A 13458-nucleotide genomic window follows, 5' to 3' on the forward strand; every position below is an offset into this window, starting at 1 on the left:
CTGAGTTAAGGTACAATACTTATGTCAGTGTAATATTTCAGTGTTTTCTTTTAAATAAATCACAAATCTGATTTTTGCTTTGTCTTTGTGGGGTTTGGGGTATTCTGAATACCTTCTGAATGCTCTATACATACACACATGCATACACAGAATTTATGAAAACAATGTGCTTACATAAATGTGTTGATAAACATGTCCAAAATATACAAAGGGCTTTTCCAAGAATACTACTCCATCTTGAGAGGGATTCTCCAGGTCTCCATTTCCAAATGGGTAGAAAAGGCTTGAAACTATTAAAAAAAAAAAAAACATAAATCAGTGTTTATGTAGCAAATGTAATGTTCCCGTATTGATATGTGTCACTTGGTCTCAGCCTCTTACAGCATTCCCATGGACCTGATGCTACAGTATATACTATACACCGATGAGCCATTACATTATGACCACCCCCAGCCTAGAGCATTGAGCAAGCCTGGCAACCGAACGTTGTCACAGGTGCAGTTCATAGAGCAGTATATTTACCACCCAAGGACCGGCTTTCGATCAGTTGAGTGTTCGTTATCAGAATGGGAAAAGCTGCCGAGTTATCAGAGTTTGATAAAGGACAAATTGTGATGGCACGGTGCTCCAGAACTTCGATCTCAGAAACGGTGCGCCTTGTAGGTTGTTCACGTGCTGCTGTAGTGAGTACGTATCAAAAGTGGTGCACGGATGGCCAAAAGACGAACTGTCATCCCGCCGTGTGTCGTCCGCAGCTCACTGATGCCAGAGGGGAGCGGAGACTGTCGTGCATTGTTCACAGCAACTGTAGGGCCACAGTGCGACAAATCACCAGCAGCAACCACAGTGGTGACCAGGGAAATGTGTGACAGCACACAGTTCATCGCAGCCTTCTGCGTATGGGCCTGCGTAGCCGATGACCCAGCCGGGTCCCCATGCTAACCACACGCCATCGCCAACAACGCATGAAATGGGCACAAGATCACCAAGATTGGACCATGGATAATTGGAAGAAAGTGGCCTGGTCTGAAGAATCAAGATTCCTGGTGCATCACATCGAAGGCCAAGCATGGATACACCAATTACCAACAGAGGCCATGGCACCTGGATGCACTGTTGGGTGGACACAGGTTGGCAGCGGTTTTCTCGGAACACTTTAGGCCCCATTATCCCAATAGCACAATCCCTGACAGCTGTCAGGTATCTGAACATTGTTACGGACCAAGTGCACCCATTCATGGCAACTACGTTCCCTGCCGGCGATGGCCATTACCAACAGGATAATGTGCAATGCCTCACTGCCAGAATCATCAAGGAGTGGTTCAAGGAACATGATGGTGTATTTCTGTTAATGCCTTGGCCTGACATGAACCCAATCGAACATCTGTGGTTCGACTTGGAAAAGTGGGTTCGCGCTACATCATCCCCATGTATGGGAAATGGAGGACATGCTGTTGACATTATGGTACCAGACACCCCAGGAGACCCATCACCACCTTGTCGAATCAATGCCTTGCCATGTGGCCACTGTTTTGCAGGCTAAAGGAGGTCTTACGTGTTATTAGATAGGTGGTCATAATGTAATGGCTCATCGGTGTATAATAGACATTACAATAGGCAGACATAGTCCATTTTACTTTGTTTTAGTTCAGTGCTCTGTCATGTTCAATAATCACACAACACAATGTCTTTAATAAATAAATCCAACAGGAACCTGTAGGAAATCTCAGGAGTAATAATAATCCACAACCACATAAAACAAAGACGTATGCAATACCAAACAAATAACTGTGAGATCTGAAGTCTTAAATACACAAGGGAGGATAATCAACAGAAACTGAAACAGGTGCGTAACATAATCAGTAACCAAGGATATAAATAGAGTTAAATAAATGTTGTGGAAGTATTTTTTTTTTTATTTCATGCTAGTGATTACATTCACTTATACATATACAACCAGGGCTGGATTTCCCAAAACATTCTTAACTCTATGTCATTCTTAAATTATACCTTAAGCTGTACCTTAACATCAATACGTTTTTCCAGAAACGTTCTTAGTTAAAGGGTTAGTTCACCCAAAAAAATTCTGTCATTAATTACTCACCCTTGTGCCATTTTACACCCGTAAGACCTTCGTTGATCTTCGGAACACAAATTAAGATATTTTTGTTTAAATCCGTTCAGGAAGATTCGAAGCGTAATGAATCAGCGTGAAAACCAAAAAAAAAAATGAATCAGCGTGCTCGAGGGATGTCCTTCAAGATGGCTGAGTTCGATCGGTTTCCGGGTCATAGGATGGAGGACGGAGGACGGAGGAGCGAAACGAGGAGGGATATTGAGAAGCACCCAAAGAAACACTTCAGGAGTTTCGAAGTCGTCATCTGGTTGGTTAAATTGTACAGGATTTCCGGGAGACGTGTGTGTCGTGTTCTTTAATGGTCCGCCTGGAAACAAATGCCGTGACGCCAAACCCCCTCATGAAAGAAGAACGCCGTCATGTTTACAACTGTGACTATGAGCACTTACCAGGATCAACTAAACGCTGGAGTTTATGTGACATTCTCCATTGTTGCAGTAAACTTGCACAACGTTCTTAAATGAATAATTTATTAAATGCACGTCAGTCTTTTACCTTTCACACCCCTAAACATGACGCGGAACAAAACAAACTGTGATTGGTTGCATTACATGTCAATCAAACGTCCTCTTGGGTGGTCCTTGGCCAATGAAGCTGCGATAGAGGCCCTGTCCCAAATGGCACCCTAAACACTCACAGCCTTCCTACGAGCCCGCACTTTCATGATGTAACTTCGCTTTGACTGTCGGGAAGAAGTCTGCCGCAGAGCTCGCACCAGTGCGGGTTCAGCAAAAGTGCGCATCGAGGGCGCATATTGGCCGCAAAGGGGGCGCTCGCAAGCACCCTTCTGAAGCCTAAAATTGACAAATGGGACACACTACGGTCTCATGGACTTAACGGACACACGCACGCGGCAGCCACTGTAAGTCCACAAGACCGAAAGTGCATAGAAGTGTGCCATTTGGGACAGGGCCAGAGTCCAGACCTTCTGCCGTCAGTCTGAAGGTCTGGCTACGCGAGACTAGGGGCTCGAGGGGCCCCCAGAATATAGATAAATTAGAATATAGATTTAGTTTGCAATTTGGATGATTTTTATAAGATCCCATGAGTCCTGATAAATGCAATTTCTACTTCTGAAGTGCTTCTTTTATAAAGAACACCGCTTTCTTACATAATGCGGTGAAGCAGCCCCTGCATAGAGTGAATTATTGATTCTCAAGCCATCAATATCAACCAATTCAGCACCACCGCCATAGACAGCACCTGGTAATGCTGCACTTAAGAAGGTATATGTGAAGCAACCTCCAAAGGTACAGTTTGGGGAACACGCCTAGAAAAGGTATAACTTTAGTTAAGGTATAGCCTACCTTTAGAGTCTTTGTAGCGCGCTAAGAGACACCGTTATCGGGAAATCCAGCCCTGGTTACTATTAGGCCTAATTGTTCCCAGTTTTCACTCTTACCTGTCTCTTCTCCATTGCACAGGAAGCTGCTGTCCTTATCTTCCCCATCAGATTTAAACGTCACAAATCCAATGTCTGATCCATTAACATTTTTCAAGATCCAGTTTTGGAATTCGGATACTCTGGCATAACTGTCAGGTGTAATATTATTGTAGCAAGAAATCCCAAAATTAGTGACACCGGCTAAGATCCATACAGAATCCTGCTCACACTGTAATGGACCACCAGAATCTCTCTAAAAATAATGAAAGAGAGGAACCTGAATTCATATAAAATATTAATCTAAAAAGATACTACATGAGCAATATGGAATAGATGTTGTTGAAGAAAGCTTTAACTTATATGATGATAATACATGTACAAGTGTTATTTAAGTTGCAATATTAAGTGATATTAAGGTACAATATGGTCATGCTGGAACTGCTTCATAGCCGTGCATGTTAAAGAAAACTCCTTGGAACATATGTCACTCAATCACAGTCAAGAATTCAATAATGTTGTGGCATAACCTGTTGTAACTTACAAAACATGTTCCTTTGCCCATCTCTCCTCTAGCACAGATCATTGTCGGAGTGATTGGTATGTCCCAAAATTGGATGTCTTGAAACCTGCAGTCACACTCCTTATTCCCCACCACATTTACCTGCACTTCCTGCAGAGTTCCAGACTGAGTGCCTAATTGTCAAATCAAGAAAACAGGCTTTTGAGACATTCTAATGAAAATATGGATCGATGTATGATACAGATTAAATAATAATAATATTAATAAATGTTCTTTTTATTCTCTTGCCATTAAGAACTTTTTTTATTTCAAGGATAATAGAAAACAGCTTCCATGAACAATAATCTCAAAATGTCACAAATGTCATTCATGAAGTGCTGACTTTATATATCTGTTAACAAAATACGACTTTTGTCTTATGAAAAGCGTGAAATATTTGACTGTCAATACCAATTACATTCTATGAAATTAGTCAAGATCAATAAGATTCATGCGAAAATTCAGAGCTTTTGTGTTTTTAAGCTGATGAAGTCAGATCGAGGGATGTGGCAGAGCTCAATTAACAACCACGGTGGGAAAAGCAATGTTAAGGAAAATTATGAATAAATTAAATAATTAAATTAGTTAAAAGAAAAAATAAAAGTCTCCTTAATATTTGTAAATGTTACGTACAATTTTTGGTTACACTTTATTTGAAGGTGTACGTGTTACAGTGTAATTATACATTTAAGTACTGAGAAATATAAATTAATTACAAGTGCTTACTATAGGGTTAGGTTCAGGATTAGGTCTGGTAGTTATGCGTCATAGTAGTTATTACTATAGTAACTAACATATGGAACAAGGACACTGTCAAATAAAGTGTTACCTAATTTTTTATTATGTGTATTAATTAAAAGTATAAGGAAAATAAATCGGCAAAAGTGTCACTTTACCAATAATAACTAAGGTTTAAAATATAATGTTGTACAATAAGAAGTCCTTCTTTATTTTTTTCCCATCTGGTTACATAATCCAGATTACATGTAGTCCAATGCATCAAATTGATTATCCTTACCTACAAAGCCAGTTTCTTCCCAACCAGTGGACCAGCAGGTGGTGCCGTTGTGAAAGACACTGTCATTAGCAGCCAGGCGGATTGGGCTGATGTAGCTGGTAAAGTTCACTGGCTCACTCAATCTCAGCAAGGCGATGTCATTGGTGAACTGATACGGGTCGTAGTCTGGATGTTTAATGATGGATTGGACTCCTCGACTGACCTCGTTTGGGTTAGAGACTGAAATGTTTTGGCTCTGTCTGCCCAGATAAACAGTCCAGTAACTGTCTGGGGGTCTGAATGTGGAAGCAAAGACTCTCAGTTGGTTTGCTCTGAGATTAACAATTGCACATTCACATTAAATCACAGATTATTTGCTTTATACATCTATTTTGTGTTCTTACGAGAAGGAAACACAGTGAGCTGCAGTGAGCACCCATTCATGGCTGATGAGGGATCCTCCACAGATGTGATAGTCAAAAAAGTGTAGACTGACATGCCAAGGCCAGTTCCCTGCAGGTGCATCCTCACCTCCCACAATACCAGTGCTCAGTGAGGAAACCCCACAGCGCTGTGCTGAAGAGAATAGTAAAAACTGTAAATAATTCTCCAAATTTGAGATCTAGCTGTTACAGAATCTTTGCTCATTTCAGTATTTTAGATACTGGTGTATATTTTAGGGTTGCCATCTGTGTAACAAAACTAGCCCATGCAATGGCCAATCAAAAATAGCCCAAAAGTAGCCATATTCCAGATATCAAAACTCAAAATGCCACTACGATACCTAAAATAAAAATACATATTTTACAGTCGTCGTTATGCAAACTGAAAACCACAATATCATAAAGATCATAAACACAGCTCAAATTAAAGGGATAGTTCACCCAAAAATTCTGTCATCATTTACTCACTCTCAAGTTGTTCCAAACCTGTATGAATTTCTTTCTTCTGCTGAACACAAAAGAAGATATTTTGAAGAATATGGGTAACCAAACAGTTGATGGGTGCCACTGACTTCCATAGTATGGGAAAAAAAATACTATGGAAGTCAGTGAAGTTTGGTTACAGAGATTCGTCAAAATATCTTCTTTTTTAGGTGAACTATCCCTTTAAAGTCTACAAAACTGACACTATTTACTTTGATAGTGCACATTACTAGTCTTGTGGTGAACAATTAACCTGTGCAAGCTGGTGCTGGTGTGAGTGGAGACGGGGCTAATTTGCATATTGATGGATCCGCGTATAGCCTACTATATGAAGCAAGGGTGTAGAGCAGCGGTACTTTTTTTCCTGCGCACATAAATTATAGTTTTTTATTTAAAATAAAAGCGATTACAAAGGAAATGTTTACTGTTCATGTTTTTTTTATTCTATGGAAAAATCCCACTTAAAAAAAAACAGACCGCCATTACATTTTTCCTCTCGCGCACCCCCTGGTGGCAGCTCGCGTACCCCTGGGGGTGCGCGTACCACACTTTGGGAATCCCTGGTGTAGAGTTACGCTATTTTACAGGCACAATCTGTGTTTTCTAGGGGTCGCTAACCTCTCTTTAAAACCATAACAAAGGCGTAGATTGATGACGCAGTGAATGAGCGTGGAATCATAGAACTTGTCGTCATGCCGATGGATCTAATAATGTTTATGGGGAAATAATGTTTATGGATGAGTGAATGCATGTCCTTTATGAAGACATAAGGGCGTGGCCGAGAATCGGGCGCGATTGCTGAAGAGAGACAGATATCAGTGCCACACACGAGTCCCGGGGGATATAAAAGAATGAGGACATTTCGTTCTACCGAACTATTTGGAAGTGCTGAAATACTAGTCATACAGTTCAGTTTATTTGAAATTGTGAGGTAACGCAGCGCTGTTTGACTTGGTCTACAGTACACTATCATACTAAACTGCATTTGAGTGTGTTGAAAGTTGTAATGTTATTCTATGTATTAGTTTGTTGACTGTATGAGACTAACAGCAAGCTAGATCAACATTAGAATGTCATACTGATGATATTCGAACATTTAATCGTGTTGAGCTATATAACATTGATTCATCTTATGTAACTTACATTTGCTCACTTGTCTAATAACGTGAAAGAGTGGCGTCTCTGTCAAGTCGAAGTGTCGCAAAGCTCTCGCCATCTCGAAAATGCCACGCTGATATTGATCCTCATTTTATTTCTCCTTTTGCCCCAAAGTTTGCTTGCCATGTAATGTTTGAACGAAACAACAACAGCGTGCAGCTAGACATTACGCAGTTATCTACGTCTGTTGCCATGGTTACTATGGCAGTACAAGCGGAAATATAAAAATCTTACATATTGTGCCTTTAAGGCATGAAGAAATTTTTTTCACAGAAAGTTTGGTGATCAAAGATGAGTTTTAAGGGATAAAATTATTGAGTACAGGGGGACTTTCTGATGTTGTATTTGGGTAATGTGAGTGTTGGTTTGCCAGGGACTTTATCAATTTTAACAATTTTGGTAAGATCTCTGGTTACAAAATAAACTGGAACAAATCATGTTCCAGATTTACTATTTCTTTCCCTCGATGTATAAATCATGCGCATGATTTATAAATCGAGGGAACGAAATAGTAAAGCGTGCGCACGTTTTAGCAAATCGAGGGAAACTAATTAATAAATCGTGCGCATGATTTGGCCAACTATTTTTTTCCTGCATGTCATGTCCGGGGCTCCGTACTTTTATGCAATTTTTTGAATTACCACTGTGTATGAAGTGTGCTATATAAATAAACTTGCCTAATAGTATTTATTGATTAAATATAAGACATTTCTCAGGCAGTACATGTGGATCTTTACAATGAATTTAAGGAGTGCTGTGGTCTGGTCTTGTTCTTGACTCGGTCTCACCCTGGCCCTGCCTTGGTCTGGGTCTTGTTTTGGTCTCAACAAACATGGTTTTCGTCTTGACTTGGTCTCGGTTTAGGTGGTCTTGACTACAACTCTGTGGTCTCTAAATTATGTAAAAAGATATTGAAAGGATCTAATAAACCCATTTTAATCAGATGCATGTGGAGTAATGTTCTTAAGATTACACACATATTGACTGGGATACTGTTTGTCATAACCCAATGTTAGCTTATAGGAATCAAATTATTCATTTTAGTTTTGTTCATCGATTACATTGTACCCCACTGAAACTTTTTCAAATGAAAAGATCCTCTTCACCAAAAACTGTCAATGTTCTCAATAGTCAATTGGCACATTTTTACGTATGGCATGGTCTTGTGAGGGTGTTCTTGGACACTGCGTTTATGGAATTACCGCTAGCTATGTTTCCATCCAAAGTTGCAAATTTACCTTAACTTAACCGTGGCCTCATAGTAAAGCGTCCGTTGTTGTAGGAAGAAGTAGGTCATCTGGGTACCTTTTGCCTACACTTCTATGAGTACTTATCTGCTTATGTTGTATGTTATTTTAGGATTTTAAGTGCGAGTGGGGAAGTTTCTTGTTGTGTCTATGTTATATGTTTATGGTTTTGAATGTGATAAAATTTGAAAATTAATAAAAAGTTCATCAAAAAAAAAAAGATTGAAAACACATGGGCTATGTATGTAACGATCTTACTATGAGCTCAATTGTGCCCCACATTTTTCCAATGTATACCTGTGGTGAAAAATGGAAATGCAGTGCAACCTAATCAAGGTTCCAGAGCAGTGTTGCCAAACATCACTGCAAACAAAACACCTGCTCTAAAACCATCCCAGTTTTATGCAATATGTAGCAACAGGGGGTGCAAATATTCAAGGAACTAGCAGAAAACTTGCATAAAACTTTATAAATTGATAATGTTGGCCAATCAAGATGACAAGAAATCTGTGATCAGTGTTGGCTGTAAAAATCCTGATTGGCCATTCCTAGTGTTTTGTTCCAAAAATTCACACCTATAACACACCAATAAAACACCAATAATGCTATGAAGACAACTGATGAACTCTACAACCAGATGATTATAGGCTACCTGTTTGAAAGTATGTTTAAAAGTCATGTGTATGAATGAATAAATAATCTGAGATCATTTGATTTTTTAATAATACCTGAAATTGTTTTTTTTTTTCTTTGTGCTTAGTTAGTTGCCCTTTGAACTCATTTTGAACTTGAATTACAGTTTTTTTATTTGCTTTGGTACTATTTTCACAAGTAAGGTGTACATTTTCAAAACTCTTAGTACAAAACTCCAAACTGATCACACTTCTAACACAGCTAGTCATTCTTTCAAAACCTCATCTCAAGCTTTCATTCTAGTTGTACATATTTTCATTCTACATAATCATTGTTTCAAAACACAAGATCATTGTGATATGTAATGAGAACACTTGGTTTAATCACAGAAACACAACAGTATGATCTTCTTTCAGTTTAGTACTTTTAACATTCAGTTAATTCAATAGCAAACAATGCAAGATACATGTTTCAAATCACCCTTGATGCTGAAATAATTACAGTTACACAGGCTACAGATGCCACATTAGAAAATGCACTTACATTACCTAAATTACATAATTGACATAAAATCCATAATGTTTGTAACAATATCTATTCAGTGTGTTATCAAAAGGTGTGAAGTATGACAGTCGTGAGGTTTTGTGTAGAATAGAGAGTGCTGCCAATACAGTAAATGTTCTCACTGTACCATATGACTGAATATATACTGTAGTTGATCTTTACAGATGAAGGGTGAGTTACAATATTGTGGCAGTCTCTCTATACCATGGTAATGCCTCTAATCAGTCTGATGTTATACAATCAGTCCTTACAGTCAGTTATACAGTCACTCTATCCTGCTCTGTGTTCACAAATTTCAACACCCCCACCCCCCTCTCTCATTCTCACACACACACGTTGGGTTTCCACATAATGATTTTTATAATGTATAAACTATATATTACATCCCCTAACTCTAAACCTACCCATCACAGAAAACTTTCTGCATTTTTACATTTTATAAAAATATAATTTCGTATGATTTATAAGCTGTCCCTCATGGGGACCAAAAAAAAAAAAAAAAAAAAACCCTGCGTTGTGAACCAAATGTCCAAACCAAAAGGATGGTAATACCAGTAATTTTAGACCTAGTGGGGACATTTGGTTCACAACGCAGGGTTTACCATGACCCCACACACTCACTTTGACAATTGTGGTAATCATCTAAGATAAATTGCTTATAATATAAAAAGAATTCATTACATTTGGTTATCCATTTCGGAAAATGCAAACAAGTTCTATAGAAACTATGCCTAAAGAATCAATATCTATAGAAATCTATAGGTGTACCAAATGATCCATTGATTAACCATTAAGTTCAGTTGGATTAAATAATAGACAAATGTATTAAACTGAACGAGAAGAGATGCAAATCAAAAGTTTGATAGTAATAGCATTATGAAAGGCAGTTACTGTGAATGAAATATTTATATAGGTGAATCACTTATTTTGTGTTGTGAAAAGGAAACTTTGTGATTTTGTGTATTGTACTAACACAATTGAAAATATGCTGAAACGTTTGAAAAAAGTGCACTGTTGATGATCTGTTGTGATATTAGTACTAAGAGTTTTGAAAATTGCTTGCTTGTGAAAATTGCACCAAAGCAATTTAAAAACGGTAACACATTTTTGCCACCTAATTCTTTTTTTAAACACCTGTTGTATTGTCATTGAACTGAATTATTTGCATTCATTTCTACTGTAAAAATGCCATGAAATTGACAAACTTATTTAAAACAGACTTGTTTTAAATACTGACAAAAACTGAGAAACACTTACTGATGAGAAATATCAGCGTCAGATACTTCAGATACTCCATTGTAATGAAAGCAGATTCAGTTGGTTTGGTCTAAAACTGGAGAGGAGCAGAGGAGGAAATAAATATAGAAATATACAAACATTAATTATTATATAAAATGCACAGCAAAAAAATTATGAAAAAGTTATGAACACTGATAAATCATATGTACTGAATGAAGTCAAATAATCTCTGAAAATCCCTTACATACCTTGCAGTATTTACACAGCTGTTTTTGTCACTTCTGTCCTCTATCCGCTAATGACATCTAAACAAATCTACTATGTAGAATTACATCATGTACATCACTGATACAAGAATTTGAATATACACTGTACAACTTATACACTGTTCCATGGCATTATATGAATATACATATTAGCATGCAAAACTTTTGCTATACAGAAGGTCTCTGTGTACCTGTCCTCTGAATACTAAGGACATATTACAGCATATAAGCAAATGATCTGTTCCTGGATAGAAATTTCTTAGTATTAGGCTAGAAATATATATATTTAAAAAGAGTTTACACAGAACAAATACAGTCAGTGCTATGCTAAAATAATGTACGTGGTCTTGACTGATGTAATACATGATTAATTAAAAATTATAAGGATGAAGTTAAAACCTTACTAGCAACACTTTACAAAAAGGTTTCATTCGTTAACATTAATAGCATTAGTCAACATGAATTAACAATAAACAATACTTCTAAGTTATTAATCTTAGTTAATTTCAACATTTAATACATTTTTGAAATCAAAGCTTGCATTTGTTAACATTAGTTAATGTACTGTAAACTAACAAACAAGCAATGAACTTTTATATTTTAATAACTAAACATTAAGAAAGATTAATAAATGCTTTATATTGCTCATTGTTAATTCATGTTAGCTAATGCAGACCTTATTTACTAACTGAAACCTCTCACAGTGTTATTGAAATAAACTTTTGCAGATGTGCACCATCTCTCATGATCTCATAACTAAACAGCGAACAGCAGATTGAAGGTTAAAATAATCATATCTTCCACTGTTTCCTTTTAATTTCAGCTATAAGCAGCTCTACAGAAGGTCTACATTTTCATTTTCATTAATTTAAATTCATTTAATTAGTGATTTTGTTGTATCTTTTGTAATTTTACAATTACAAGTTTTTTTTTACGTCTATATTGTTTTTATTCTTTTAGTTTTAGTTGTTTCAGTAAATCAAGTTAAACCATTAAAATAAGAAATGCAACTAGCTGAAATAAAATAAGTAAATTTTTTATATTTATTTTATTTTAGTTAATATTTTATTTCAAGCACCATTTTATTTATTTATTTATTGTTTGTTTTAGTTTTACTTTTAGTATCAGTTAACTAATGACTCTGCTGTTCAGTCAAAAACAAGGTTATTTCATACATGGAAAAAGCAGCACTTGTTCCCTCTCATTTTCCCTTCTTTTCCATCCAGGAACTCAGATAACTTCCCTATATTTCCTCAGCCCAACAGCTGTTTCTGCATTTTGATCCTTAACTGTTTACTGGTATTTGTATTTAATTTACATATATTGGCAACTGTGGTACATGATGCCATAAGGGAAAAAAGTACTTGTTACACACTAAATGATGCAAAAAAAACAAGTTTAAAGTATTTTCATTAGTCATTTGTTTATTCTTGTCAAATATAGAATACTGCAATGACACAAAGGCCCTTTAACTTTTGTCAACTATATTTGATATGAGGTGATTTTAAATGGAATATTTGTGTTCACTGGTAAAAGGAGATCGTTTAAATCACCTTGGACAAAAGCATTTGCTAAATTTATACATTTTTAATGATGAAAATATTCATAAATAGCAATTAGGACTGCATATAGTCAGGGTCATCGCTAGCGGGGCGAAAGGTGGTGACATTTCTAGGGGTCGCCAGACCTTTGGGGACCGACACTTTTGGCAGAGGTCTAATGTTCAGCCTGTGTTATGACAATTCATTAATTTATTGGTGTTTTAGAACAAAACCAACAGTTTAAAAGAGGGCTTCAGCATCTTTAAGTCTCAGCAATGTCACCTTAAATTATCTTTTTTGTTAAAGTCCCCCTGTAGTCAATAATTTTATCACTTAAAACTCATCTTTGAGTACACACAAACGTTTTTTCCTGTGAAAAACAAAATTCTTCATGCCTTAAAATAGCTTTAATGTAACTCTACACCCTTGCCTCACTTAGTATACATGGATCAATGAATATGCAAATTAGCCCCGCTCTTCCACTTGCTCACGCATCTCAGAGATGAACATATAAAAACACCACACAGACATATAAACAACATTAAAAACTTGATTTTCACCACAGGGGGTCTTTAATTACTTCAAGAGAAAATTAAGTTTAGCTCATTAGGGTAGCCAGATACTCCAGCTACGGCCCTGCATATAGTGCTTCAAATAGGGAAGTTTTGTATAATTTTCTTCTCCTGGGTTTAAAATAAACGATGAGAAAACATCACTGGATATCTGTAGTTTTAAATACATCCCAATCAATCATGATTAGGTGTGCTTTTTTTTGTCAGTTGCAAGGTACGAAAATACACCATGCAA

The 13458-nt window shown here is 36.9% G+C and overlaps 1 protein-coding gene across 1 annotated transcript; it reads right to left on the minus strand.

The window, feature by feature from the left end:
* On the minus strand, positions 1-10926 carry LOC127523714 (chymotrypsin-like protease CTRL-1). Its single transcript, XM_051914757.1, has 6 exons — positions 10863-10926; positions 5482-5653; positions 5099-5373; positions 4063-4214; positions 3540-3774; positions 1-290 (listed from the first exon to the last, which is right to left on the minus strand). The coding sequence occupies exons 1-6, from the start codon at positions 10900-10902 to the stop codon at positions 154-156; spliced, it is 1011 nt and encodes a 336-aa protein (XP_051770717.1). The 5' UTR covers positions 10903-10926; the 3' UTR covers positions 1-153.
* Positions 10927-13458: the final 2532 nt, after the last annotated feature.

This window comes from Ctenopharyngodon idella, chromosome 12 (genome assembly GCF_019924925.1).
Source record: "Ctenopharyngodon idella isolate HZGC_01 chromosome 12, HZGC01, whole genome shotgun sequence".
Taxonomy (NCBI): Eukaryota; Metazoa; Chordata; class Actinopteri; order Cypriniformes; family Xenocyprididae; genus Ctenopharyngodon; species Ctenopharyngodon idella.